Here is a 25,660-nt window from a genome sequence, read left to right as displayed (position 1 = left end):
GTAAGAAAGTGCATTTTCCAAATGCCAACATCTGAATTCACATGCGGTAAAATTAAATAATTTTTTTTTTTTTTAAAGTACAAAATTGAAGTACACAAAGAAAAATGGCAATACTTTAAGCACTTTATAAACATTCAATAAATGGTTTAACACACTTGTGTATTTGTGAGCCGATGTACGTGTTTATGTATTTGTCAACAGCTGCTCCTGTAGCCACAAGAGTGGAGGCAGACAGTTAACGACAACATGGTACAATTGTTGAAAAATTCCGCACATCGGTGAAAACTGCAAATGTGCCGCATACAGCTACATTACACTGTGTTATAAACCATCTATTTCATGTTTGTATACTGCTGAAAACTGATGAATACTGGGTCGCCAGTGTCGCCCGAAAATCTGTCTACGTGCAATTTGAAAATGATACAGTGGTGATGCCGTGCGCCAAGTGCAAGAGCTGAGAGTGAAACATTAACGTGCAACATGTTGAGATGATCAGACGTATTCGGTGGTGTGCCATCGTTGACGGCGCGTTCACAGTTTATAGACACAGACTCACCAGCGTGAACAGGAGGAAAAAACACAGGGAGAGTTGTTGGGACATTTTTTTGTGAGAAAAATGGGCTAAGTTGTTTTTTTTTTTCTTTTTGTGTATGCTGGATCTCAGACACGGCCCTTACCGGCCCGGTTGCCATGACAACGGCCATCAGCACCTTCCCCCGGTGTCCCGCGGGCGGCGGGCGTGCTGGGTCCGCCCAGGAGCTTGTAGTTCAGGCCGACCACGAGCGAGCAGAACTGACTGGCGCCCACGAAGTCGCAGCAGACGATGTTGACGCCGCCGTCCTCGGGCCCCGGCCGCTGCTTGCTCGCCCAGCTGAGCAGCAGTGAGAGAGCGCTCAATGTCATCCTCCTCATGCTCTGGAGGGGATGGAGGAGGACGTAGGGGGCGTCTTCTGTCAGGTTCAGGCCGCTGACGTAAAAACCAGCTAGAGAAGGAATGAGAGAAAGCAAGTTAAATTATACCTGCTGCACCAAAGTGCAGTTCCAGTTATTTCAATTTTACAAAACTTTATATTTCTACTCCGCTAATGTTCAGTCAGAAATGTTTTGCTTTTTTTTACCCCACTACATTTATTTAGAATCTACAGAGATGGGTAACAATTAAAATTAAGATTTTACATATAAAACATAGGATCAGTTTAAGGAATATGATGCATCGTTAAGATTAAACTTACCAACAGTGTATGAAGTAGTTAAAGTCAACTCCAACACTGACAAAGCTTCGATACTTTTACCTGAATAAAATTTTGAATGCAGGACTTTCACATGTAATTTAGTATTTTGATAGTTTAATTGCTACTTTTACTTTGGTAAATGATCTGAGTACGTCTCTCAATGCGGCCTACCTGGTCTTCCTCTGCGCTTCTGGTCCTCCAGGTAAGCGATCACCCTCTCGGGGTCTGGGCTGTCCGCATACCTGGGGACAGAGCGTCGCCATGAGGCCGGTCACGTTAATGGTCAAATGATTTTTTTTTATTCAATCTAAAGACAAAATTCGAGGGTGGACCCAGTGTTGTTCGAGTTAGTGTGGACACACCTTAATGGGCCAGTCTCAGAAAAGTGGAAAATGCTGCAGCTGGGGATGTGTGATAACACTGGGCTTACGCTTGAGTCTGATGCATAACAATAAAAACCTGGTGTGAAACGCATGCGGTCTTAATTTGAACTATTGGAGAGAAGAGGTTAAAAACAGCTCCACTGTGTATTCACCAGTAAGGGATTCCGGTCCACAGCTCTGGGTGCTGCAGCACCACCTGCTGGTTTCCATAGGAAACAATGACCTGCTGACCTCTGGACCAACAGGAACGCAGCGTGGGAGTGTCCTGCACATATACGCACATAGTAGGAGATTAAAACTACAAAACAAAACCTTCAGTAAGTTTCGTGCCAGGTATTTATGGGCAGGTTTAATAATCACTTTACTAATTACTAATCAAGTCAATGAGATGCCCATCAAGAGTTCCCAAAGGCCAAGGCGACCTCTTCAAATGTCGTGTTTTGTCCGAACAACTGTCAAAAGCGTAAATATATTTCATTTACCGTTTTTTCAAACTGAGAAAAACAGCTAATCCTCACATCTGAGCAGCTGGGATCAGCAAATGTTGCTTGATAAATGACTTAAATGATTAATATTCTCAATAATCCTTTGTCAATCTACCCGCTAATTAACAGCCTAATTATTTTATGTCGCCTTTCTCTACCTCTGCCTTCTTTTTTTTCTCCTTACCTGTGAGGAGCAGAGTTTTTCTCCGAGCAGCGTGATGATGTACTCCACAAGACAGGCGTGGTCCTCGTCAGTCAGCGACTCGAAATGCGAGCAGGAAATGATGACGACCTCTCTAGGATGAGCGTCCAGCCAGGTGGCCAGTTCACCCAGAGCCTCCTGCAAGCGGACAAACGGTCATTACTCGAAGCCGCGAAACTGCTGTATATCGAGTCTGCACTCGGCTGTGTCCGGTCTCAATGAGAGCCGCGTCCCAGCCGCCCCTGCCTCCGATTCGTTTGCGTTCTGCGTGCAATTCGGGCACCTTGACGGTCATCAGCGTGTAGATGCCGTGGGCGAAGAACAGCTTGCCGCCTCCTGCCGGCTTCCTGGCGATCCGCAGGTCCAGGAACCGAATACCGAGATCACACTGATCGCTGAGGACCGACTGCTACATACGCACAGGGAGAAAGCCGGAGACAGTAAGTACAAAAAAAGATGAAAGAATGCACGACTAGACAGTTACTCCACAAAAGATGTCATTTAATTCATTGCTCAACAGCAAAAGCAGAATGAATCCTATTCCTAATATGCTTGTATACGGATGCATGTATACACTGGGTTATAATTGTTGATGTTTTTAGAGCAAATGAAAATGTATTCAAGGCCTTTGAAGTGTTAGGGTCAACCACAGGTTGACTCTGCATAATCCTCAGGTTTTATCCATAAATATCATGAGATGGAATAGATTCTAGTTTGAGATACGAATACAGAATGTGTTGCTTCGTTTTAAGGATATATGGGATATGTAGTAATACCTATAGTTATTACCTTAGTATTTACCCATGAATGCCTCAAGTTGAAAGACTGTACTCACTACAAAGCATTCTGAAAAGATGGCTGCAGTATTTACGCAGTGTGTTTTTAATTTGTCAGGGCTCAGCCGCACCTCGATTGGCCCCTAAACGGGGGGGGGCGCCGCTCTACCTGCGTGGTGGCCCAGCGGTAAACGCACGGGCGAGTCCAGCAGGGGAGCAGCCGGTCGATCACTCGGAGGAGGCAGGGCTCCGACCTCAGCACCGGGGAGGACACGTCCAGACAGAAAGACATGCTATCGTGGCTCCCTGGAGAGGCGAGGCGAGGCGAGGCGAGGCGGGGCGGGGCAGGGCGCAGCCGGACGGGTGCGGCCACACAGTTTCGGCCGAGCGGCGTGCAGAGGGACAGGGGACACACAGAACACCCAGGAAATTATATATTTTGGTTGCAAATGTAACAGCAAATGAATTATAAATACATTTTTAAGAATCAAACCACCAATCCGCGTGTTTTGTTTTTTTCAAATGTCCCAGTTTACCCGACTTCACCGCGGCGTTTGTTTTACCGGGTATGGCCAGGTTCCACAGCGGGACATCCAGCAGCTCCTCGGGCAGACCGGACATCCAGTCCGGGTTCCCTCCCGGCTGTTGCCGCCGTTCGTCCTCCATGTTCTTCACCCGGGATACGTCGCCGTCTTTCCTCTCGTCTCATGGCGGAGGTGTAACATTGCCCCTTTCGCTTTATTGTTGAATTCAAACACCGTTTGTTTACAAAGTCTTCCGGATGTGAAACTTCCGCTAGCGTCAAGGAAAAAAAAAGGCAAATTAAAGCACTTCCTGTTTTCATTTTCAAAGTAAACCCGGGAAAACAAAATGGTTCGTTTTCACTCTCCCTCCCCCCCAAAAAAAGCCATATCTACAAAGAAATAACAGCAAAAAAAATATATAGTTACAGTTAAATTTTTAGTCATATTTCGTATTATTTTGTCCTACACGTAACACACCTGCCGAAACGTCAGGCAATAGTTAGGGAACCATAGTTGCTGTGTGAGGACACGGGCATAAGTTACGTTTGGTTATCAGCGCCCTCTAGTGGTCGCAGTCTGGTAACTACAAGACGGTGTGCGGGGGATTCTGATAGTTTCTCACTTTGACCACCGGAGGGCAGCGATCAGCCATTTTTAACCAATACCTAAAAACGCTCACATTGAACAGTTCACACTAGTCAAACTATTCACACCTTTAATTCCCTAATATTCGTACGATATTAGTACCACATTGATAATGTCAGTGTGTGGTAGGGTTATTGTAGCCTAAAGTAATAACGACATCTGGTGTTGTTGGTAATTGGGATCACCGGGTGAAGTCAACGCTCATCCAGAAAGTCATCAAAAATGCTGGACTGAATGAAAACTGACTAAAATGCAGTATCTCAGTTGGGAAATATCACATCGCCGGGAAGTTAATTCCCTTTTTAACAGCGGGTTCGATAAAGGATTGGGGACTTTCAAACAGAATCATTTTCACTTTTACCCCACACGTGTGGAAGACAAAAACTAAATGTTTTTAACCTCATCAAATTTTTCACTCTGTAGGTAATGTTCTGCGCTGTTAGGTTATGCCAAGTCAAAGCCAAAAAACCCCAGCAAGACTCCGCCGCTCTGTGAGCGAAAAATAGGGATTATTTTGGTTATTTTATGTACAGTTTTAAATTGCTGCTCTCTTCTTCGCTGGGAAGAACATGTGATATTTAGGTCACCTGTTTGAGTCTTCCGCAGTCAGTTTACTTTGAAATTCGAATAAGACGACAAGCTAATATAGCAACGAATGTGAGAAAAGTTTAAACAAATCTGTACTGATGGAGAGGGAAGGCGGGGAACTAGCAAAAAAACTCCCAATCGTGATGGAATTTCCTGGGAATATTTTAACCCCCCACTGACCCCCTGATTTGGAGGCTTTTACTTGTTGACTTGTGGACGTTAGCGAGCAGACCCCATTAAAACAAACTAGGTTTAATTCAATGACTCATTTGTTATCAGAGGACCCCATTCAACGGCCCAGTCTGGCCCCTGAACTGCTCCTCTCTTTAAACTCCACGTCAGATTTCCACAAACATTAATCACGGCTCAGAAGGACTGCATTTGCTTCTCATTTAGTAAGACACATTGGCACTTTCAATGAACTGCATTCCTTCATAAACAATTTATCTTGTTAACTTACCCTGATTAGTGTCTGTCTCATGACATCTGCTTTTTGTGATGTTGTCTTTCGATTGCCCAAAGTGTTTTTTCCCCGAGTCTTTAGCTGCTTTAGTTCCCTTTGGGTCGTCGGTGAAAGTTTGTCTCGGGAAGATGAGCGGAGAGATGGAAATGAAGGGATGTTTACGTGATCATCAACACTAGCTGTTTCTCTCTGGTCTCCAGACTGATATCAGTCTTCTTGTAAACCGTAACCACTCGACATTTTATTTAAGTAACTTTAAAAGGCCTGAAAAGGTGGACAAGCTATCCGGTAATTCACGCAAAAAAGATGTGATTAAAGAAACGTCTGAAAAAGTAGAGTAACTATAAAGTTAATTACTCACATGAGTTTCTGAGACCTCAACACAATCAATGAGATTGGTCTTTACCTGAAAAACAACTGTATACAGAGATGTAATAGTATATAAAACAATATATAGTAATATATTGCAGTGAAATGAATTAAAAATTATGTATTAAATTGATTAAAAAAAACAATAGTTCAATATTTATAATATGCACTTGTGTGCTGATGTATATATGTATAATATAAATGTGATATAACTTTATAAACGTAGTATATGCAGATATACAAGGGTCAGACTGACAAGGAAAAGTAGCAGGAGCCTCGCTGTACCTCCTTCCTCCGCATGATCCCCATTACCACGATTGTAATATTAGATTATCCTAATATTTTTACACACAGTGTGTCGGTGTGGAAAGTAGGATATGGACAAGATGGTAAGATTAGAAGGAAAAATCACAAGTTGCGTTGCTTTGTTTTTTTGTACAAGTGTTGAATTTAAACCAACATGATGCGGCAGGAAATCTAATTCTCGATTTAAACCATAGCAAACTCTTTTGTAACGACTCAGTTTTTAAGCATATCAGCCATTTAGGAGTCGACCGCAGCACATGCTGGCATTCATTTGAGTCACACATGGGCAGATAATATCAGCTGAAGGCATTAGCTGCAAAAATGAGGCTAAGGACAAACGAGTGGCAGCAGTTTAGCACTTATGTGAGATACTGTTACTCTGAACCATTAAACGAAAGAGTTCTTGCCCCAGAAGTAAGCTACCTCTAGCTCTTTCTACCAGCCGGCTTCAAATCAGGCGGCTAGTGCAGAACTGCTGCTTTTTTTTTTTTTTTTTTTTTTTTTTCATCACGGAACCAAATTTAACATTTATCTAATAAGAAAATCTTGTTAGAATGAAGAGCCTCCTATCATTTCGGGCGACACTGAGCAAGAAGGCAACTGATGAAATTTATGGAAATGGAAAACATAAAAGCAAGGCAATCATATAGCCTATCAGTGACAGCTCAAAACCAGGGATTACTGCAGTGACAGTAACGCAAAGTGAAAAACATATTGTCCATAAAATGCACAAAGTGGGTCACCTGACCTATCTGTGAACGACCATTGGAATGAAATTCAAATTAAATCAATTCAAATTAAATCAAGTCAGATTTTTCTTCTTCTTCTTTTTTTTTTTTTTTTTTTTACAAATTTCTAACTTGACCGAACTTAAGGAAAATGTCCAGCATGAACCGAGAGAGTAAAGAAGGTACCACGTGAAGATTAAGTTTTAGAGTTGTACCATCTTCATACTACAACTTCAAACTGTGCGTTCATGCAAACAAAAAAAACCAAAAAAAAACTACCTGGCTAAATGTGTCGCTGTTTACATGTGAAAACAATGCGGTTACAAATGGCTAAATCTCCCCCTCTGTGTCTTCTTTCAGTTGGCAAACATAACACTGTGAATTAAATCCACAAAAGTGAGAGGGACAGAAGGAAAAACGTAGGACAGACAGTCTGGTCACTGAGTCTCAAGATGCTCAAAGTGCTGTTCCCGTCCCTCCTGCTCTCTGCGATCAGCCATATTGTGTGTGAATGCAGTGATGTAAACAGGAAGTCACCGTCACACCGCAGGCAAACATGGCTTCCCAAAAAAATTACGGCTTTAGAGGTGCAAAAGATATATCTTTTTTAAATGCAGTGTCTGTCTGCACACGAGATTTTAAGAGTTCTCTAACTTTACTGCCATACGGCTCCCGACGAGGCTTACGTCATCATTTTCCAAACCTTTGTTTTGACTCGTTGAGACTGAAATGCGAGATCAGCGTTTCCAGATTTATCCACTTTGCGGAGAGTTTTTGAAAAGCTCAGGATTTGGTTGACGGCGGACCAAAATGGAGAGAAAATTAACCAGTTTTGTATCGACTTACCCTGGAAGTACTTTAAATCTTACTTTTGTACTATACATACTTTAAAATCCCAACGTGAACACCAAATTTGCTCAGTTTCTATGGGGGGTGTTCACAGACAATACTAAACAGGACCAAGCCAAAGCCTAGTATGTGGCTCGACCACCCTTTATCTCTTTACTTCTCTCCTACTCTCTGTGCCGAATTCCCAATAACGCTGTTCCCATTTACGTTTTTCTGTTTCTGTTGTCAGACAACAGAACAAGTATGAAGTAGTGATTGAAACGCAGCCCATTACGACCACACGTTAACCAGCAGTCACCTCCAGGCCATTTCCAAGCTGCTGCTCTGCACTGATAAAATCTTGATTTTATAACCACGACGTCGTCTGACAAAATCCCCACACACATGAGTTAAAGACAAAGGCTGTGCTTTGGTTTCCGCTCTATTTACCTGTAAAATGATCACTGGGAGTGAAAGAAACTCATTCCCGTCAGTGTAAAAGGGTGTGAAAAGTCGGTGAATGTGGCGACAAAGACGCTAAGTCGGCGACTCTGCCTGTAAAAGCCCCCTGATGACGCAATAGAAACTATTTGCGCCAATTTATTTAGAAAGAGCAACGACCAATGGCATAAGATCAGCACTCAGTCGGTCACTCAGTCACTCAGTCAGTCAGTCACTCACTCACTCAGTCGGTCACTCAGTAACTCACTCAGTCACTCACTCAGTCACTCACTCAGTCGGTCACTCACCCAGTCACTCACTCAGTCGGTCACTCACTCAGTCAGTCACGGACATTTGCGTCTATAGGCCTGGGCCCGCTGCTGCGGTCCAGTCAAAAATACTGTGAATGGCGATGAGCTATTCGGAGATGTGAAAACAGTCAGTCAGTCGTTCCAGTCAGTCGTGGAACGTACCAAAGTACATTTACAACTATATAATATTTTCTACTGCATTTCAGAGGGAAATCTGGTGCCTTTCACTTGGCTACTTTTATCTGACGGCTGTAGTTAGGGGTTACTTTTAATATCAACTTTTAACATACGGATCCTTTGATCAGATACATTGGACCACTATACATTAATAAAACTGAAATCATGTGGATTTTATATTGCTGCTATTTGCTATTCAGCCCCGTCAGTGTCTCTCTGTATTATCATATGATCTGTTATGAGATTCCTCAAGTCACATTGCTCTGAAGTTTTTACAGCCCTCAGTCCTTACCGTGGTGTTTACGTAGAGCCGTCCACGGAAGCAATAGCAGCCAGTCATATGTTCTTCTGGACGTGGTCCAGACAGTCTGACGTAGCAGGTAACTCTGTAAGGAAAAGTCAAACACATACATTTCATTAAACCATCCTATGTGCACCTCTTACGTCCTCACAATTTACTATGCCGTCAAATGCAAATTTCAAGTTATAGTGTCACGTGTAGCATCTAAGTTGGCGGGTTTAATTTGAGGTTCTCATGAGATATTATTTCACCATATGCATGATACAGTAAGTCTCCACTGATTTATTCTTAGTCTGAGCATATTGGATAAACTTGGTCAGGGCTGATGCCATGCACCAACAGACTCTTTATTTTTTCTTTAATGGGAAGCCAGTGGCTGCAGGGTTCAGCTTGATCTAGTAATTTAGAAATTATGGTATTTAACTTAAAATAACTAAAGGCAAAAAATACTGAAATAACCAGGCTGAGGATCAGAAGCTTGTGGGATTACTGTTAGCTTAAAAAACAAACAAAAAAAACAAACACCTCTTTAGAAATGTCCTCGTAGGTGTGAGCCATGTGTCTAAATGTTGACCTTCCGGGTGACCGCACAATCTCCAATCGAGGTCTGCTTACTCACGTGCTCTCGGTCTTTCAACCATATCACATGTTCTTTATCAGCAGAGCTATATTGCTTGTCATGGAACTGCAGAAGTTTAAACTTCTCATTTGTCCGACCACTTCTAGGACTTCTCTCATCTACCTGCTAAACGAAAATCGTTAAAAATGAACGGAAAGTTTTAAACATCAGCAGTTCCACAATAGCTGTGCAAACTCCGTCGTCCGATGAAGACCGTGTGACGTGGTCCAAAGCTCCAGAATAAGCAGTTGAATGGACCTTAAGACGGGGACGTTTAGTCAGTGTTTGTAGATTTGTTTTCATGGGACATTATTTTGTTTTCTTATATCCCCTCCTTGCAGTTCACCTCAGCCTATGATTATAGTCGAGGATCAGACTCAGAAATTGGTAAGATCCATTTAGTATAAAACAGACACGTTGGATTACAAGCTATATTGTTTCCTGTAATTCCTTCATATGTGTGAAGCCAATTAGAAACCAGCGTGGGAGCGGTGGACCCCCCCCCCACCGACAATGGAAATTAATATATGGAGAGGTAATTACTGAATATAAATACATTGAATGGCTTTTGTAGTATCAAAAACTGTGTTTGATTCAATGAAAATCTGAACGATTGTAACTTTGAAACCGAGCTATGTGTAATCGTAACTGACTTTCACAGTTGGCATGTGTCAGAGTGATACTCTATTCTCAGATTGTTTTAATAGAGTGGTTTTTTTTCATTGGTGCAGGCGCCCTTCCCCGCTCGCCTCTCCTCCAGCCCTCAGCTGATGCTAGGCTGACGAGGGCGGGATCAGCTTCCCCCCTCGGCCACCGCTCCCAAGATGGCATCGGCATCTGCGCCGGACTGGTGCCACTCCCTCTCCTTGTAAGCCTGGGGCCGCTTAACCTGAAGTCACGCTGTCCGGCCTCCCAAAGCTCAGCCCACGAGAGCTTGCGCTCCACCACTTGCTCAAATGAGCTTCATCCGCTGTTCAAGGGGCTGTCCGCGTCGTGACTGAATCAGGGCTGCCGTTCTCTAAAAGCATGCAACAAATGTCATTTTTATTTTATTTTTAGGTTGTGGTTATCTTTTCATTTGATCAATGGCATTGTCAGTGCCACTAATGACAAATAAACCAATGAACTAAAAGAAATCTACAGTGAACAGAGGTAGAGTTAAACTGTGACTGTAGTTTCACAATAACCTTATCTGAACCCTGTTGTTAAGCAATCAGTTTAGTGAACTTGTGATCATCCTTTGGTGCCAAAGCATGTCAGACTTGACACTCAGTTCATATGAGGACCACAGATCCAGGACAGTGGATCCATTCACACCAAACCTGGGTTCTTCTCGGGTCTTTGTGTCAATTAAATGTTTTCGTTGTTGTTGTTTGTGTCTATTTCAATTTTTGCCCCTTTTAATTGAAACTGATCAGATTACTTGTTTTCATCAATTATTTTATCCTTCTTGTGCCTGTCATGGCCGATTACAGGCAGGGAGGACTCAAGGGCAGGCAGATTCGATGAACGCACTTTAATTGATTGAACAACAATCTTGGGTGATGGGGGAACTGGCATCAGGTGTGTGGCTGAGGAGGGACGCTCCGGCGATTGGAGTTGAGAACCAGGTGAGCGTATGGTGTAGTACAGAGGAAGAAAAGACAAGTTCCGGGGTGGATGAAGAACGCCGGGGTCTGAAAGGGAGAACACGGAGATGATGGGAAGGTAGCAAAGGGGGGGGGGGGGGACAGGAGCCAAGGGGAAACTGGGAAGCCAACTGTGACGGCGTCTGCTGTTGTGTTAGCCAAGTCTTCATTTCAAATGAGTTTCTGCATGTGGCACAAATCTGGATAATCAAAGCCTAAATGACATAACTAAATGTAATACTAGAAAGCACCCAGAATGCACACACCTCTGCCAAGGTTAAATAATTCCCTTTTGTTTGTTTTTTTGATAAATGAATATGTTTAAAAAAGTTTCCATCTGCACGTGGATCCAGGTCTGCGTTAGATGCTGAAATGTCTGACGGCGGCTGTCGGCAGAATTTTATAGAGATCTAAATAATGTCTGGGAATATTAGAGCTTTACATGGGCAACATGGACAAATTACATAACATTTCAAGTGAGTCATACCCATGATTACTGCTTTATTCGCCATTAAAATTAATTATTCAGCTGTAGCACCACCGATCACATTTTGATGAGATCACTCAAAACTGGTATTTGCATGTGATCTCAATTTGACTGAAGTTGCACAAAGAGTGAAAGTAGGTTCAGTATCAAACAAGCAACGCCTACCAAAAAAAATGTGGTTATGACGTTGTAATGGCTCTGGCCGTTGGTCAAAAGCAGTCCCTGTGAAAAAACACACAACTTACACATAAGCTACACCGTAACTTCTATTTATCGGCTAGCTCGTAACACGGTTATCTGCACTCATTAAAATTCGTCTTTTACGACATCGGGAAAAGTGCATTTTACGCCCAGAAGGACTCATTGTCAGGTACAGAGGAAAAGCCACTTGGCTCTCAAATTGTTATGCTTTTTACAACTATAAATTTTAACGGGACTAGAGGCCAGTTCAGATATTTGACTAAAAACTAAGAACTCAAGGGAGCGCCACAGTCAGAGGGATCCATCATCTGGAGACAAAAAAATAACTGTACGAAGGTTGTAGATTCCTCTCGCCGCAACAAATGCTGTAAATATTACTTTGCTTGTGAGCTAGAATACAAAGCCTAACACGGTGTTTCACTGTTTTATTTGCCGGACGTCCGTTGCACCTCTGGCCGCGGGCTGGGCGTGGTCGGGTGTGTGCTGGGTTACACCTGCAACCACACCCAGCACTGATGTCACTGTGCACTGACACACCGGGGGAACACTCGTGAGAAGTTAAACCAGCGTGAGAAGTTAAACCACTGGACCGTTAACCTCGAAAGAACAACTTAACAGCTGCAGAAGGTGAAGACAACCGAGAACTTCTGCAGCAGCAGAGCTGCTTTTCCAAGGTTAAAGTGCTTTATAAACGTTAGGACCATAAGTTCCCAAAAAAGTAGTGACTTATTCTTTAACCCTCTGCAAAAATATTTCATTGAAATCTGTTCACAAATATTTAACAGACAAAAAACAGCTTTCCTTTGTGAATCCTAAATAAATGAGATATGTTTGCTTCACATCTGATTTCCCCGTTCTGTGAGGTGTGTGTGCCTGTAGGCTCGGGTCTGCGTTTCCCACGCGGACGCTGTATTCATCTTTACAACGGGTTGTGAGTGCGCGTTCAAGAGTTCCACGTTTCACAGTGGGATCAATGGGATTTTTCAGCGTTCTAGTTTGAATTTATAGCAGTCTGAGCATAAGATGACCTGCCCACTCTGGTCACACCACTGCCTCCACCTTCCTGCCCCAGTGTGGGTCACATTCTGCTCTAATTTTATAAAGCAGATGGACTACAGCGCTCAACAGACACTTCTGGTCTCCCTCTCTGACACTCAGTCTTCACTCACAGGTAACAGCTCCCTCACTTATTTTCCTTCACTGTCTTGTCTTTGTTCTTATTTTCTGCTTTCTTGACCCAATGTTCTTTGTTTTTCATCCCTGTATTTCTGCTTTTTCTCCCTCTTATTATCCAGTCACTCATAATAATTTCAGAGAACTTTGGCGATTTTATTCCCGTATCAAATCTGCAATGTGATGTTTAGAGGTTTAGAGGATTATTTTTAGCTCCTTGTGCGGGAATTAAGACACTGGCAAAATATCTTGTCGACTCTTCATGGCGCCATGTGATTTCAGAAATTGTCAATTAAAGGAATAGGTTGGTTTGCACTGAAAATAGAAGTATAAGGCTTATAAAAGGATGATAGGAGAAGTAGGGTAAGGGAATCAAGGACTGACAGAGGTGTACAGATGATGGAAAGAGGGCCAGAGAGGGTTTAAAGCAAGGTCTTAAGGGGGTACAAGGGTTTTATAAAGTACTTTAGATGGTACAGATGTTATAGGGTTTTTTTTATCGGGGTATAGAAGATTTTGGGGGTTTTGTTGGTGTGTAAGAGGATTTCTATAGGAATTGCGGAGACTACAGAGGATTTACAGAGGTGTTCAGGGGGCTTACAGAAGAAAGTAGAGGGTACAGAGGGTTTTTGAGTATAGAAGGTACAAAGGGCTTAGAGAAGAGGGTAGCTGGTTTGGATCGGGGTACAAGGCATTTACGTCGTGGGGCGCAACAATATTATGTGGGCTTATAGGGTTTTGTTGAGCGCTAGTAGAGGAGGATAGCGGAGGGTTTTTTGAAGACTAGAGGGTGTACGCAAGATTTATAGGGGGGTTTAGAGGGTACCGAGGGGTAAAGAGGCGTCAGAGAGGGGTAAATGGCTGGTGACTGAATAACAAGGGCTGTAAGAAAGTCAAGTAGGTGTGCTACAGTGTAAGATGTCGTTGCTGTACTCGTAAATTTCCCCCCTTCCTGGTTCAGTACTTGGTACATTTTCCTCTCAGTTCAGTTCTCCATGAAAATGAAGTCGGACAACTGTGGTGTTGCAACATATTTTGGCTCCTAAAAGTGATAATGATGCTTAAAATCCACACACTCAGCTGAGCATAGTCCAGGTTTTTGTTTTCCAAGTGGATGAGAAATCTTGCATCCCGCTTAACGAAATGTTATTCTTGTCCAGAAAATGTTACATTCGTGCGCCTGGCTCAAAGCGGGTACAGATGATTTCCACATAGAAATGTACACAAACATGGTTGCGTGGCTGTTCGGACCGTAATGCTCCGGATGAAGGCGAAAGCCACTCACAAACTATCTGCCAATGAAATCACCAGCAGTTATCTCTACAGAACAGCTGACAGGGACTTTACAGTGACTGACAAGGGACAAATGCTAAAACTCTGACTGTTCTGCATTCAATCAAATGTCCAGTCAATAGCAGCTTTCGTGTTTTGGCTAATACACCATATTCAATTACTCCCAAAATATTCTAATTTACTAGTCCTAGAGAAAGACAGAGCGCCGTGTTGTTCTTGTTGCGTTTCTTCCTGTTTGTGCCGATGCACCGCCATCCCTGGATGCTATCCTACAGCCAACTGTTCATTGTCGTCAGGGCAGCTTCAGACTGTCTCTTTCAATGACAAGACAATTATAAGCGTGGTGGTTTGGGCTAAATGCTGTTATCAAATTTGCACTGAACAGCCCCAGGACAGCACAACTTTCCCTTTTAAAGACTTACCAGTTGTCTAAACTGGAACAAATTCTTCCAAGAATTGAATTTGTAGAGGTTGCATAAAATATTATGCAGCAATCCTTTTTTTTTTTTTTTTTTTTTTAATCTGAGACATCTTAAACTAATAGTTAAACCTAGCTGTAATGATGCTGTTTAGCAAACTTTGATATTGCAAACATATTTCTTTCATGTTCTCTTGTCTGCTGCGTTTCTTTGCACTTTTTTACGTTGTCTCCTCTTCGTTGGATTCTTCCTGCTACTTTATTTTTAAAAAAATGTTTCAGTTCTTCTCCTTATTGCTTTCCCCCTCCCCCATTTAACCCTCCTTAAACACAATTTCTCAAAACTAATTTTGCTGCTCCAGATGAATGGTCCTTAAACTCTTTTTTGAAGCCAGTAAACCAGATTTAAATGTCACATCATGTCAATTAATGAAGTGGAAGGCCTTTAGTGTTTGTCCATCTGAGGGCTGTTTGCCACATTCTTCTGCCTAATTTGTTGTGTGTAGTATTCAATTAAGTTTCCAGGAATTTCAGAAGGGCTGAATTCTGTACCAGGTACATGGTCATGGAGGCATTATGTAATTCATTGGACCATGTGATCCTGAGATGGTACTGTAGTGCTTTTGTAGAAAAACAAATCGATTCTCCAATTAAGGAAATCCAATCCGAGTTTCAAATTATTATGTGGTGATTAATCCTTTTGCACGATTCCCATATTTTGGTAGCGTGTCAGCTGCAGTTGCCTAATCTCTATGGCACTGTTTTTGAATGTCTTTATGTCGCTGGACAGAGGGCTCAGAACGGAGGCTTTAGGCGACATGGCTGAGCGCTACGACTGCACGGAGTGTAAGGAGACGCTGTATGGGCAGAAACACATCCTAAAGGAGGAAAACCCGTACTGCACCAAGTGCTACGAGGCGCTTTTCTCCCACAACTGTGAAGCGTGCAAGAAGCTCATTGGCTGCACCAGCAAGGTAATATTTTTAATTTGTATTTATCCAGAGAAAGTCAACCAATCATGAATTCACCATTGCACCACTGAGGATTGCTCTTTTATTTCCATGCCTTCATTTATATTTTCCCATCCATGTTTGCAGCTGACCTGAAACTTTGGAGTCACAAAGCCCAGTTTTCTCACATTGTCACCCACGACCAGACATACGCCGCATATCAACCAGCACGAAGGGCTTCCTTAAAATAAAATCTCAAGTTTAATGATGCTGTTCTTTGACACTATTAAAAGAAGTGATTACTTTTTGATAAAAAAGCGTCACCGGGGGTAACCACGTGCTGGCAGCATGGCCCGAGCGATATCGGTCTGTTAGTGGGCCCGTCGGTCGGTCGGCCCACCACTTTCTGAAAACAGCTCAACGAATGTTGTACGGATTGCTGTGAAAATCCGTGCAGACATTCACGTCCTCCTCAGGATGAATTGTTAAGACTTTGGTAATCCCCTGACTTTTCATCAGGTCAAAAGTGAACTTTGTCCAATAAAATACGATACGACTTAAACATCATTACATTTGTTTATTGTTAATGGTCGGGCTCCATATACTGACTGCAAGATATCATCACAAAAGAATATGGCCCTTGAAATAATAATCCTCTTTTATGTGAAGCTGGACACAGCAGAGGTGCTAGTTGGTGGATGTTGTGCAGGCAAACGTAGCGTGTAACAGTCTTTGTCCTGTGTCCGACCAAACCAACCATTCTCTCCTTTCATTCACTCTTCAGGATCTGTCGTACAAGGACCGCCACTGGCACAGCGAATGCTTCCTCTGCATCAAGTGCAGCCGATCGCTGGTGGACCGACCCTTCGCCACCAAGGATTCAATGCTGATTTGCACCGAGTGCTACAGCAACGAGTACTCTGCCAAGTGCCATGCGTGCCTGAAGACCATCATGCCAGGTGAGGAGGCCTGATCGTCGCCAGACACAGAGAAATTGTAGGGTTATCTGTGCAAAGATTCAGTTAGTGGTGCCTGAGTTAACTTGGTGATGCTGGTGTCTGACTCCCAATATTTTCTCTTTTTTCCTATTGCCTGTATTATTTTGACATATGTGTTCCTATATTCATTATCTTCATACATTAAATCAGGTCAGAACCCTCAGAGGTAATTGAAATAGTCCAAAAATGTTTACATATTTGTAATAAAATCAGCAAAATCCACCAAAAACCATCTGTAGTCCACCGTTGGACAAATGTCCCCATTCCATGAGGCTGTTTGGTAACCTTCAACTCTTAAAAAGTAAAAAAAAAAAAAAAGTGTGTTTTCTTGGACAGTAATAGTAAGGTCAATCATTTTAGGAGCCGAATGCCAGTGGGATAGTGATACTAACTGACACAGACACGAAGACTCAGGCATTAAATGGCTTTTGTCTGCAGGGGGACGTCAAAATTGTAAAAAAAAAAAAATGTACAGAGTGATGTAATGAAAAGCATTGATGAGGACAAGCTTACGTGTTACGATTGGGTTATTAAAGCCACAATTGGTTTTTTGAGTTGGAGATTTGGATCAACTCCGTGGGACATCAGCACCACGTGGATGGTGTGCTGACACGCAGGTTACGTGCGAACTCCTATCTCTCTCTTCCTTCTCTTTCCTTCCCTCTCTCACACGCTTTTTCTCCCTCTCTCTCTCCCTCTCTCTCTCCCTCTCTCTGCCCCCTCCACCCACCAGGCTCTAAAAAGATGGAGCACAAGGGCAACAGTTGGCATGAGCATTGTTTCACCTGCAACCGTTGCCAGCAGCCCATTGGCACCAGGAGCTTCGTCCAGAAGGAAGGCAACAACTACTGCCTGCCCTGCTACGAGAAGCAGTTTGCTCTTCAGTGCGTCAACTGCAAGAAGGTAAAAAAACATTCCCTTTACTCACCATTCACGAAAAGCTCTGGCTGCATTTATGTTTTGTCCTCAAGCTACTATCAATTAAAGTAGATCACACATCAATATTTATCAGCAAATCCAACTGATCTTGTTTTTGTTTAATTCCTGTGAGGTGGAGACGTCTCTCATGAGCATGTCCTCCATTTGCAAGATAAATACAAGATCAATATTCTGTTTGAGAGACATTTAAAAGTTAACCACGATTTTTCCCCTTGGATGTCCCCAGGGTGGCTTTAAAGTTAAAGACAAGTACTGTGATGCTTATGCTGAGTGAAATATTCAAGTCCAAGCGGTCATGTTTTTTATGGATGAACAAGTCCATTAAATAGAAAATATTGTAGACGTGTTGTACATGATTTTGAAGGAGCGGAGTTAGCTGTCAGCGAACGTTTACGATTTTGACTTGAATTTTAAAACAAAGTTTTGAGCCCACTGTGCCTGAAGGTTTGAGCCCGTACGTCCAAATCACTGCTGATGTTGCAGGTATGAAAAGACATGCCGCGACGGAGGGGAGGAGACTGTTATGGTACAGTGTAGAACAGTTAGGGGCGGGAAACAGATGGCGAGGCAGGCAAGAATCGGAGGCGTCTTTTTGTGCTAGAAGCTGGCAGGTGAGACGGCAGTCGTCTGGCTCGCCTTTGACAAAGTCGGCAACAAATAGCGTCAGTGACAGAGAAATTAAGCAGTATGACGCTATGCATAAATACACAGACGCCCTGCATTTTTAATTGAACTCTGCGGCGCATTTTAACAGCAGTAGTCTTTACTAAACCCCCCTCGAGAGCTTCCAGAGTACAAAAAGGGACCATTTTTTAAAATTAGCAAACAGCAAAACCAGCTTTATGTAATGTGGACATCAAACCGACAAACTGCCATAGCAACAGCCAACTCACTTCCTGTGATCGAAACAATCTTTCCGCATTTTCTATGTTCGCTTTTTCCGTGTTGCAATTATTTATTTTACATGTATGTGATGTGGATATGGGCTTTCATTTTGGTCAGAAAAACTGCATTATCTTATTGAACATGAACATACTGTACCTTCTCGACCTTTGAAAAAGTAGTTTAAAAAACCTCAAGGTTCAATCACTAGATTTTTCCAAGGCTCTCGACCGACTATCATGGTCTTCATCAGGGGATGGAGTTTGCTCCTTTGTCCTTCACATCAGACGCCAAAAATCATGCTTGAACATGCTTGTGGATCTCCCACAATGCATATCCAACTGAGATATCTGCGTGACACCCAGGCGAACTCATTCTGCTGAGCAAGACCGTGAGTTGCGGTCGAAACCCCTGGAAAAATTCCGATAGCTCTTTTGTCAGCCATTATTGTGTTATCCTGTCTAGAAATCCCAATAAAACTTCTTTCGCCCTCTAACTTTCAGCCCATCACCACTGGAGGAGTGAACTACCGCGACCAGCCCTGGCATAAGGAGTGCTTCGTCTGCATCGGCTGCAAGCAGCAGTTGGCCGGCCAGCGGTTCACCTCTCGCGACGACTTCGCCTACTGCCTCGACTGCTTCTGCAACCTGTTTGCCAAGAAATGTGCTTACTGCACCACTCCGATCAGCGGTAAAGGTTTACCCTGGAACTTATGTCTGGAGTACTGCCCTTAAAAAAAATTATTTATACACATCCTCTGAATCGCATGTGGGGCTTTTTTGTTTGGGTTTAGGGTTGTTGATATTCAGCCTTAAAACCAACTTGAGCAAGAGAGAAATCAAAATGTACAAAAGTGCAAAGACATTCTGGCTTTGATGGAACTTTTTAGATCGGCAAATCATTAGTCTTTTCAATTTTTAAGTGCTGTGATGTTCAGGAAAACCCATGAAGTCCCTAAATTTAGCTGTAGTGGTGCTGCGATTTCGTTGCCAGCGTGCATACCGCGTTGGCGTCAGTTTTGCTGACATTTCACTGAAGATTCTTGGACTTATTTTATCCAAATCCTCAAATCCTGAGGCAGGGAATGTCCGGTCGGGCCTGGTTTCAGACCTCTGACTTGCTGCCCGCATTTCTGATTCATTCAGCGGTTTTCAGTGGGATTTTCAGGCTGGGTTCATTCTCCAGAAGCTGCTACATACTTCCGGTAAGCAGGCTTTACTGTTGGATGGAGACAGGTTTACACAAAATCTGTCTGAACTTATACACGAGGAAGGAAAAAAAAAACAACAACCCATAATCATCAGCACTCTTTTTGCATTGCTCCCTCGTAAATTGATCATCCTCGTGAAGAAACACTCCTGCCCAGCAAAGGTTCGTGTAGTAACAAACTCCACATTCCCAGTTTTGTAACACAAGCTTTCCGCTCCTGCAGAGCCAGAGATACAGTTGAACAAATGATTCCACAGGCTGAGTGTTGCTAATCATGACTAGTAAACTGAACTGTGATCCTTTAAAAACCTCTGTCAACTGGAAGAGTTACTGTGATGCTTGAATTTTACAGTAAATACTAAGAACAAGGAAAACAATGCTGCTACCTAATGCTGCGCTCTTATTACTTCTGTAGACATAGGACCTTCATCTGAAACTAGTGATAGCCAAAATGTTCTTAAGTGACTTGTCATTAAATACTGAAAAAAATGAGGTAAAAACACAATAAATGTAGCAGAAGATGTAAACTACAACTAGACAGTAGTAAATGCAGTATAAATGACAATTTTAAAATGCACTCAAGTGTTCCCAGATCATATGCTTCCCCCTGCATCCTATGTATCCAATAAACATTAATTACAGGGTTATTACATTACGGAGATCATGGGACTTTTGGGGACAATCAAGTTGAATCAAGGGCAACTGGACTTGGTTGTAGATACTTAAAGATGTTTCACCTCCCATCCAAGAGGCTTCCTCAGTTCTAACTGACTGAGGGGGAGTCCCAGGTATTTAACCTTTTGGGGGGGGGTCATCATCAAGGCCATTGATGTCACTTGGTTCATTAGTGCTCCTGGCTGTTGTCGGTAGAGTCGCTGGAGTCACATGAGGCCAAATGTGAATGGTGGTTAAAGCTCCTGGGAAGGGATGAAAGGACAGCATTAAGGACAGCTTGTTGGGGACAAGCTCATTTTGTTCCCTTGGCACAGCAGTTCACTCATGTCTCCACTTTGCCGCCTTTGTCTCAGGTCTCGGGGGCAGCAAGTACATCTCGTTTGAGCAGCGCCAGTGGCACAACAACTGCTTCAACTGCAAAAAGTGCTGCGTGTCTCTGGTCGGCCGAGGCTTCCTGACGTGCAAAGACGACATCCTCTGCCCCGACTGCGGCAAAGACTTCTGAGTGATCTCCGAAGCTGAAAAAGAGTTGGTCCAAACTGGCTGCCAATCGAAGAGCACTGGTAGTATTCTCCTAACCCGGCCTTTGTTGCATTATTTGCATCATTTATTGGTTTCTTACACATTAACCTGTTCTTACTGCTAAGGTGTTTTCTGCATGCACTGATCATACTGGGTTTTATGTAATTGAGTTGAAGCCTTCATTCCGAAAATTTAGTTTTCCTCTGTTTTATTAGTTTCTTAGAAACATTGCTCTTTGGAAAGTGAGACAGTGAATCAGTTGCTTTCATGTCAAGAATCCTAAAAACAGTCCCTTTTGGAATGAAAGTCTGTGTGTGGAATCAAAATAACCCTTTTTGATAGATATTTTAGGTTGATGATTAATCTTAACAGAGTTAATATAATACTACTAATGCTGTTTGTTCTAATTGCATAAATTCTGTTAATTGAACAATAAGTCTGTTATGCATAATAAAGACTTTTTGACCTGATGGACACTCCACTGGCTCAGTGATTTGACTTGTTATGGAAACAACAGCCTACTATTGTGTTATAGAGTATAAGGAAATTGTGCGTTTAAACCATCATGTAACATCAACATTGATTTCTTTTTGTTTTTTTATACCAAAATACATTTTTTTGGTAAAAATATAAATACTATAGTGGAATAACACAAAATTTTACACATTTAAAAGTAAGTTGTGCCACTTTTCTAATAAGGAACCATTAAGTTGTAACTAATGGCTTCATTAATGATTAGTAAATCATTTCACGATACTTTCAAGATCAGTTATAAGACATAAATAACAATACGTTTTGGGTTGTCAGGTTGCAAAAAAACCCCACTGATGTCTGTCCTTTCTATTTGGTGATAACGCAACGATAAGGCTTCGGTAAATTTATTTATTATCTATTAATAAATTGATCAGACACAAGTCAAAAAAAGGGCTCACCCTCAGCCGCACTAAACTCAAGTGGGAGCATTAACACGTTTTTCTCCAAATCTACCCAAGCAACCAACAATCAATAACTTATCATGCGCCAATAGATAGAAATAGATTTAAGGTGAAAAGAAATAAAGACTCAAACCACTGACGTCATTATTACCATTGCTGCTGGAAACAGCATCAGTTGTTTGTGGCTGCAGTGCTGCACTATTTGACGCTCTTCGAAACTGACCACCCACATGTGATACTGACATTCAGCTTGTATCCCAGTCTATGGCTGGCACCTGTGGTTTTTGCCATAGGTGGATGAAGTATCCAAATCATTTACTTCAGTAAAAGTACCAATGCCACACTGTAAAAATACTCCATTACAAGCGAAAGTCCTGCATTTGAATTTTCACTATCTAAGTATAATCAGGAAAATGTACTTACAGTATCAAAAGTAAAAGTACGGTATTTCTCTCTGAATTGCAATGGAGTAGAAGTACCAAGTAACATAAAATGGAATTACTCAATAATGTACAAATATCTCACATTTGATGTAATAGCGTGGATATTGGAAAGAGGTCTCACTCTGTCCCCTTGCAAGACCTGATCTCCACCCTTTACTGTGAACTATCGCTTGACAGAAACAACACAACACGCCTACAAACCAACGTCGGGCGGCGCTAACAATAGACGATCTTTGGCCAGCGTACCGGATGTCGGCGGCAGGTGCTACAGGAAGTGTGTGCGTCCAGCCCTGCCCGCAGAATAAGAAGAAGCTAGCGGCGTTTAAGTGCAACAATCCACGCAGTAATTACGACAAAAGAAAAAAACAAAGAAAAAAAAAAAACAGATAATGTGAGATATGTGTCTGATTTTTCTACGTGTAGTATCGTTAGTCTTTTACCCAAAAAGTAGCATTGTTGCAGCGCATAAATAAGGTTAACGCTGGAAAGCTACTGCGGCAGCTAGCTAGGCGGCTAACAAAATTAGCAGGGCTTTGTTAGCCACTTAGCTAAGCAAAACTGTGCCACTAGAAAAAGATGTTTGAAGTGTGTTTTTCGATAGCGTGTGCTTGTGTAACTAGATAGACATTATGTATATAGTCAAACTATAATAGTAAACTTGTCGGCAAGTATGCACCCGCTGCTGAGAGGGCTTACTTTTTATATTAGCCACTGTGGCTTGTTCTGTGGCTGATGGCTGCAGCGCGTTAGCTAACATACCTTGTTTTCTGTCACTCACTCACGAACAAGAATTGTTTTATTTTCCCATCATCATTTTAGGAGCATCCTAAGTACCACTGTTTCGATAAAAGAGCGCGGACAGGCCGCTGTACGCGATATGGGGGGAAACACAAGGTCAAACTACATTAGAAAAATTGATGCTTTAATGCGGCGTCGCTGTTACTAAATGTTTAACATGATTTGATATATTTTATCAATGTTTTTGGTATTTTTAGTAAATTTGGCGTACCATAGTATGTAATTAGCATTAAATTATTTTCAGAAATCTCAGTTTTTCTTAATTGTTTTAGTCTACTGCCCTTCTCTTTCCGTTCTGGTGGAAGATGATGTGTGAGGAAAAAGAAATTCTCTGAGTGTTTTTTTTTTTTTTTTTTTTTTTTTATAACTTATTTCATTTGTGCAACATGTGGTACCTTTTTGGGGTTTATGGTATTTGAAAAAAAACCCAAAAACTGATTTCGATGAGCTTGATTCATGTTTTATATCTAATATGTTTGACAACAAGCAGTGTAGCCTCAAATTTAGGTCTGTGTTTTAGAAAGGTGTACTTGCAACCCATCAGTTATTCTGTTTGATCATCAGATCGAAATTATGTCTGCAGCTGAAATGAGCGCCGCTGTCCCCAACCATCGAAGGACCAAGCCAGGAGGTAAGTCTTGGGGCCTGGTGGCATCTTGCTAAACACCCAATGGTCTTTTAGGTCATTTTGAGAAAGAGTGCAAAAAATGACAGAAATGTCATGAAAAATTCAGTCACAATAAATATTATCATGCATTTATACATTTTCTGGCTCCATCACCTGTAAAACACTTGAATACTCAAAGCAAAACTATTCAGCATCTCTAAAAGAAAGAAATTTCTAACTGAAATAAATTAGAACCACAAACTACAGCAATAAAATGAGAAAACATAACTTCAGGCAAGAGGTTTTTGGGCTCACAGACTAAACATGCAGTGAGCAGTAGCAGTGCATGTAGGGTGTATGCCAAGGAACCATTACTTTGCTTGCAAATGGAGCCACATAAGCTAGCAAAGCAGCGGACATAATTCTTAGTTTATTGCAGGCATAAAGCCCGGGGCTGTGACTAGTAGCATGACTGGACCGACCTCCCAGATTCCTGGTCTGTCCCAGAGTGCTGACGAAAGCACTCCCATGGAGAGGACCACTGGACGGCGGGTTGGGATATTTGAGACGGACTCGGACTACACCAAGCTTGCAAAGCAGGGAGGACACAAAGGTAGAGGATACTTTGCACTTTAAATGTGTCGTTTTAGACTGTTTCAGATGATTGTATTAGATATTTTCATACAATCACAATTATAACCTGACATATTGGCCTGTAAATTGTATTCTCTTAACTTTCGGTAACAATTCTATCAATTTAGGGGCAGTTTTTTGCTTTGCTACAACACAGATTTCTCCTGTTACACGTGTAAATGAAGAAATGTCACTAACCTTGCTGCTGCCTCTGACTGAAGAGTTGATTCTAGAGAATTTGAAACAGGGGAAGTCATATTATGAAAAATAAAAACCATCCCAGCTGATTTGTTGTTTGAGCATTCCGAAAATTATTTTTTTTAATGCATTTTGGTAAAATGTAACAGCCCCTTTAGTTTACTGAAACTGCAACATCGCAGACTTCAGTTACCAGTGGAAAAACAGTCTTTTTTGTTGTGCACACCAAGTCTCCTCCATTGCAAAGTTGAACGCTGAATTCCACATGAATGTTTTACACTATTCAGCAGGTACAAACCCTCTGCAACGTGGGCTAACTTGGTATGTCTGCAAATGTTAGCTTTTATGGCTTCTTTAATGGGTTCTTAACTCCAGTTGTTAACTAAAATAGCTTTTTTTTTTCTTCACACGTAGGTTTACAAGGCTCATTATTTAATAATCTATGTTAACATTAGCAAAGGTGCTTGCTTATGTCAGGGTAAGGAGCAGTGAAGACAGGGGTCGCTCTTTTCTCCTATTGAGAAACACAGTTACAGACTCATCAGAAAAATGGTCAATTTAACACGGTGTTGCTTTTAATCAATGGTAAACTACTTGTTTAACGTGATTTGCTATCTTTAATTAATGTTTTTTTTTGTGTTTTTTGCTAAGCAGCAAATTATTTCACAAAAATCTTAATTTCTCTCCATGGTTTCACACTCGTGTCCCTCTCCTATTGAGAAACACAGGTGCTTTTAGTCAATGGAGTTTTTTGGCAGCAACTACCTTGCTTGAACTGTGGACATATGCTGAACTGGAAAAAAAAAAAAGCTGCTGCTGAGTAAATGTCGACACTTCCTGTACTAAAAAAACAAAACAAAAAACAATGTCAAGTTCCACATGATGTTTTCTCCTAGTCGCTACTGCGGTAGCAGAGTAGCAGAACAGGAGAATAGAGGGGGGATAGGAAATGGCAGCACAGAAGAAATTCTTTGTAAATCCTCACTAGGCTGCTTAAAAGACAGATTTTAAACTTACTTAGTAGTTGAGTAATTGTTTAGCCCCTGAGCTGACTAGACTGCCAGTTAAATTTCACATTGTGCTTTCAAAGGTGAGATGCAATGTTTATAAATGTTGGGAGGTTTTTTTGGTTTCATTTTGAATATTGAACCCCCCCACACAGGGCTGTTGAGTCATGATGTTGATGTCGACGATAAACCATGGAAACCCTACAATCCACCCAACTGGTTTGCAGATGATGAGTCAGAGAGGTAAGAACACTGGTTAGACATCTTAATAAGAAATCTAACATGA

General features: G+C 42.0%; 3 protein-coding genes across 5 annotated transcripts; 2 read left to right on the top strand and 1 right to left on the bottom strand.

The window, feature by feature from the left end:
- Position 1: 1 nt before the first annotated feature.
- LOC120798240 (PI-PLC X domain-containing protein 1-like) lies at positions 2-3,867 on the bottom strand. The gene is made up of 7 exons (XM_040142390.1): positions 3,642-3,867; positions 3,248-3,384; positions 2,586-2,711; positions 2,285-2,440; positions 1,768-1,880; positions 1,404-1,474; positions 2-983 (listed from the first exon to the last, which is right to left on the bottom strand). Exons 1-7 carry the CDS (start codon positions 3,742-3,744, stop codon positions 661-663), a joined length of 1,029 nt encoding a protein of 342 aa, XP_039998324.1. The 5' UTR covers positions 3,745-3,867; the 3' UTR covers positions 2-660.
- A 7,148-nt stretch (positions 3,868-11,015) lies between these two features.
- Positions 11,016-20,848, top strand: LOC120798118 (four and a half LIM domains protein 2-like). Its single transcript, XM_040142161.1, has 6 exons — positions 11,016-11,085; positions 15,369-15,552; positions 16,313-16,487; positions 17,260-17,429; positions 18,851-19,037; positions 20,585-20,848. Exons 1-6 carry the CDS (start codon positions 11,075-11,077, stop codon positions 20,734-20,736), a joined length of 879 nt encoding a protein of 292 aa, XP_039998095.1. The 5' UTR covers positions 11,016-11,074; the 3' UTR covers positions 20,737-20,848.
- Positions 20,849-22,379: 1,531 nt separating this feature from the next.
- Positions 22,380-25,647, top strand: LOC120798215 (uncharacterized protein C7orf57 homolog). 3 transcript variants are annotated; one of them, XM_040142343.1, is made up of 4 exons: positions 22,380-22,522; positions 23,513-23,560; positions 23,976-24,149; positions 25,530-25,647. In XM_040142343.1, the coding sequence occupies exons 2-4, from the start codon at positions 23,518-23,520 to the stop codon at positions 25,619-25,621; spliced, it is 309 nt and encodes a 102-aa protein (XP_039998277.1). In that variant the 5' UTR covers positions 22,380-22,522; positions 23,513-23,517; the 3' UTR covers positions 25,622-25,647. The 3 variants fall into 3 exon arrangements, with proteins under 3 accessions (XP_039998277.1, XP_039998275.1, XP_039998276.1); XM_040142341.1 differs by having other exon boundaries at positions 23,494-23,560; XM_040142342.1 differs by lacking the exon at positions 22,380-22,522 and adding an exon at positions 22,809-23,025 and having other exon boundaries at positions 23,494-23,560.
- The last annotated feature ends 13 nt before the right edge of the window (positions 25,648-25,660 follow it).

This window comes from Xiphias gladius, chromosome 13, assembly GCF_016859285.1.
Source record: "Xiphias gladius isolate SHS-SW01 ecotype Sanya breed wild chromosome 13, ASM1685928v1, whole genome shotgun sequence".
Lineage (NCBI taxonomy): Eukaryota > Metazoa > Chordata > Actinopteri > Istiophoriformes > Xiphiidae > Xiphias > Xiphias gladius.
This window is presented reverse-complemented; position numbering and strand designations above follow the sequence as displayed.

Coding starts and splice junctions, on each gene's coding strand:
- LOC120798215 (XM_040142341.1), top strand. CDS start 23,503: ATGTCTGCAGCTGAAATGAGCGCCGCTGTCCCCAACCATCGAAGGACC. Junction 23,561..23,975: donor TCGAAGGACCAAGCCAGGAG/GTAAGTCTTGGG, acceptor AGTTTATTGCAG/GCATAAAGCCCGGGGCTGTG. Junction 24,150..25,529: donor AAAGCAGGGAGGACACAAAG/GTAGAGGATACT, acceptor CCCCCCACACAG/GGCTGTTGAGTCATGATGTT.
- LOC120798240 (XM_040142390.1), bottom strand. CDS start 3,744: ATGGAGGACGAACGGCGGCAACAGCCGGGAGGGAACCCGGACTGGATG. Junction 1,475..1,767: donor TGGACCGGAATCCCTTACTG/GTGAATACACAG, acceptor CTCTGTCCCCAG/GTATGCGGACAGCCCAGACC. Junction 984..1,403: donor GAAGCGCAGAGGAAGACCAG/GTAGGCCGCATT, acceptor TTCCTTCTCTAG/CTGGTTTTTACGTCAGCGGC.
- LOC120798118 (XM_040142161.1), top strand. Junction 16,488..17,259: donor CCTGAAGACCATCATGCCAG/GTGAGGAGGCCT, acceptor TCCACCCACCAG/GCTCTAAAAAGATGGAGCAC. Junction 19,038..20,584: donor CTGCACCACTCCGATCAGCG/GTAAAGGTTTAC, acceptor CCTTTGTCTCAG/GTCTCGGGGGCAGCAAGTAC.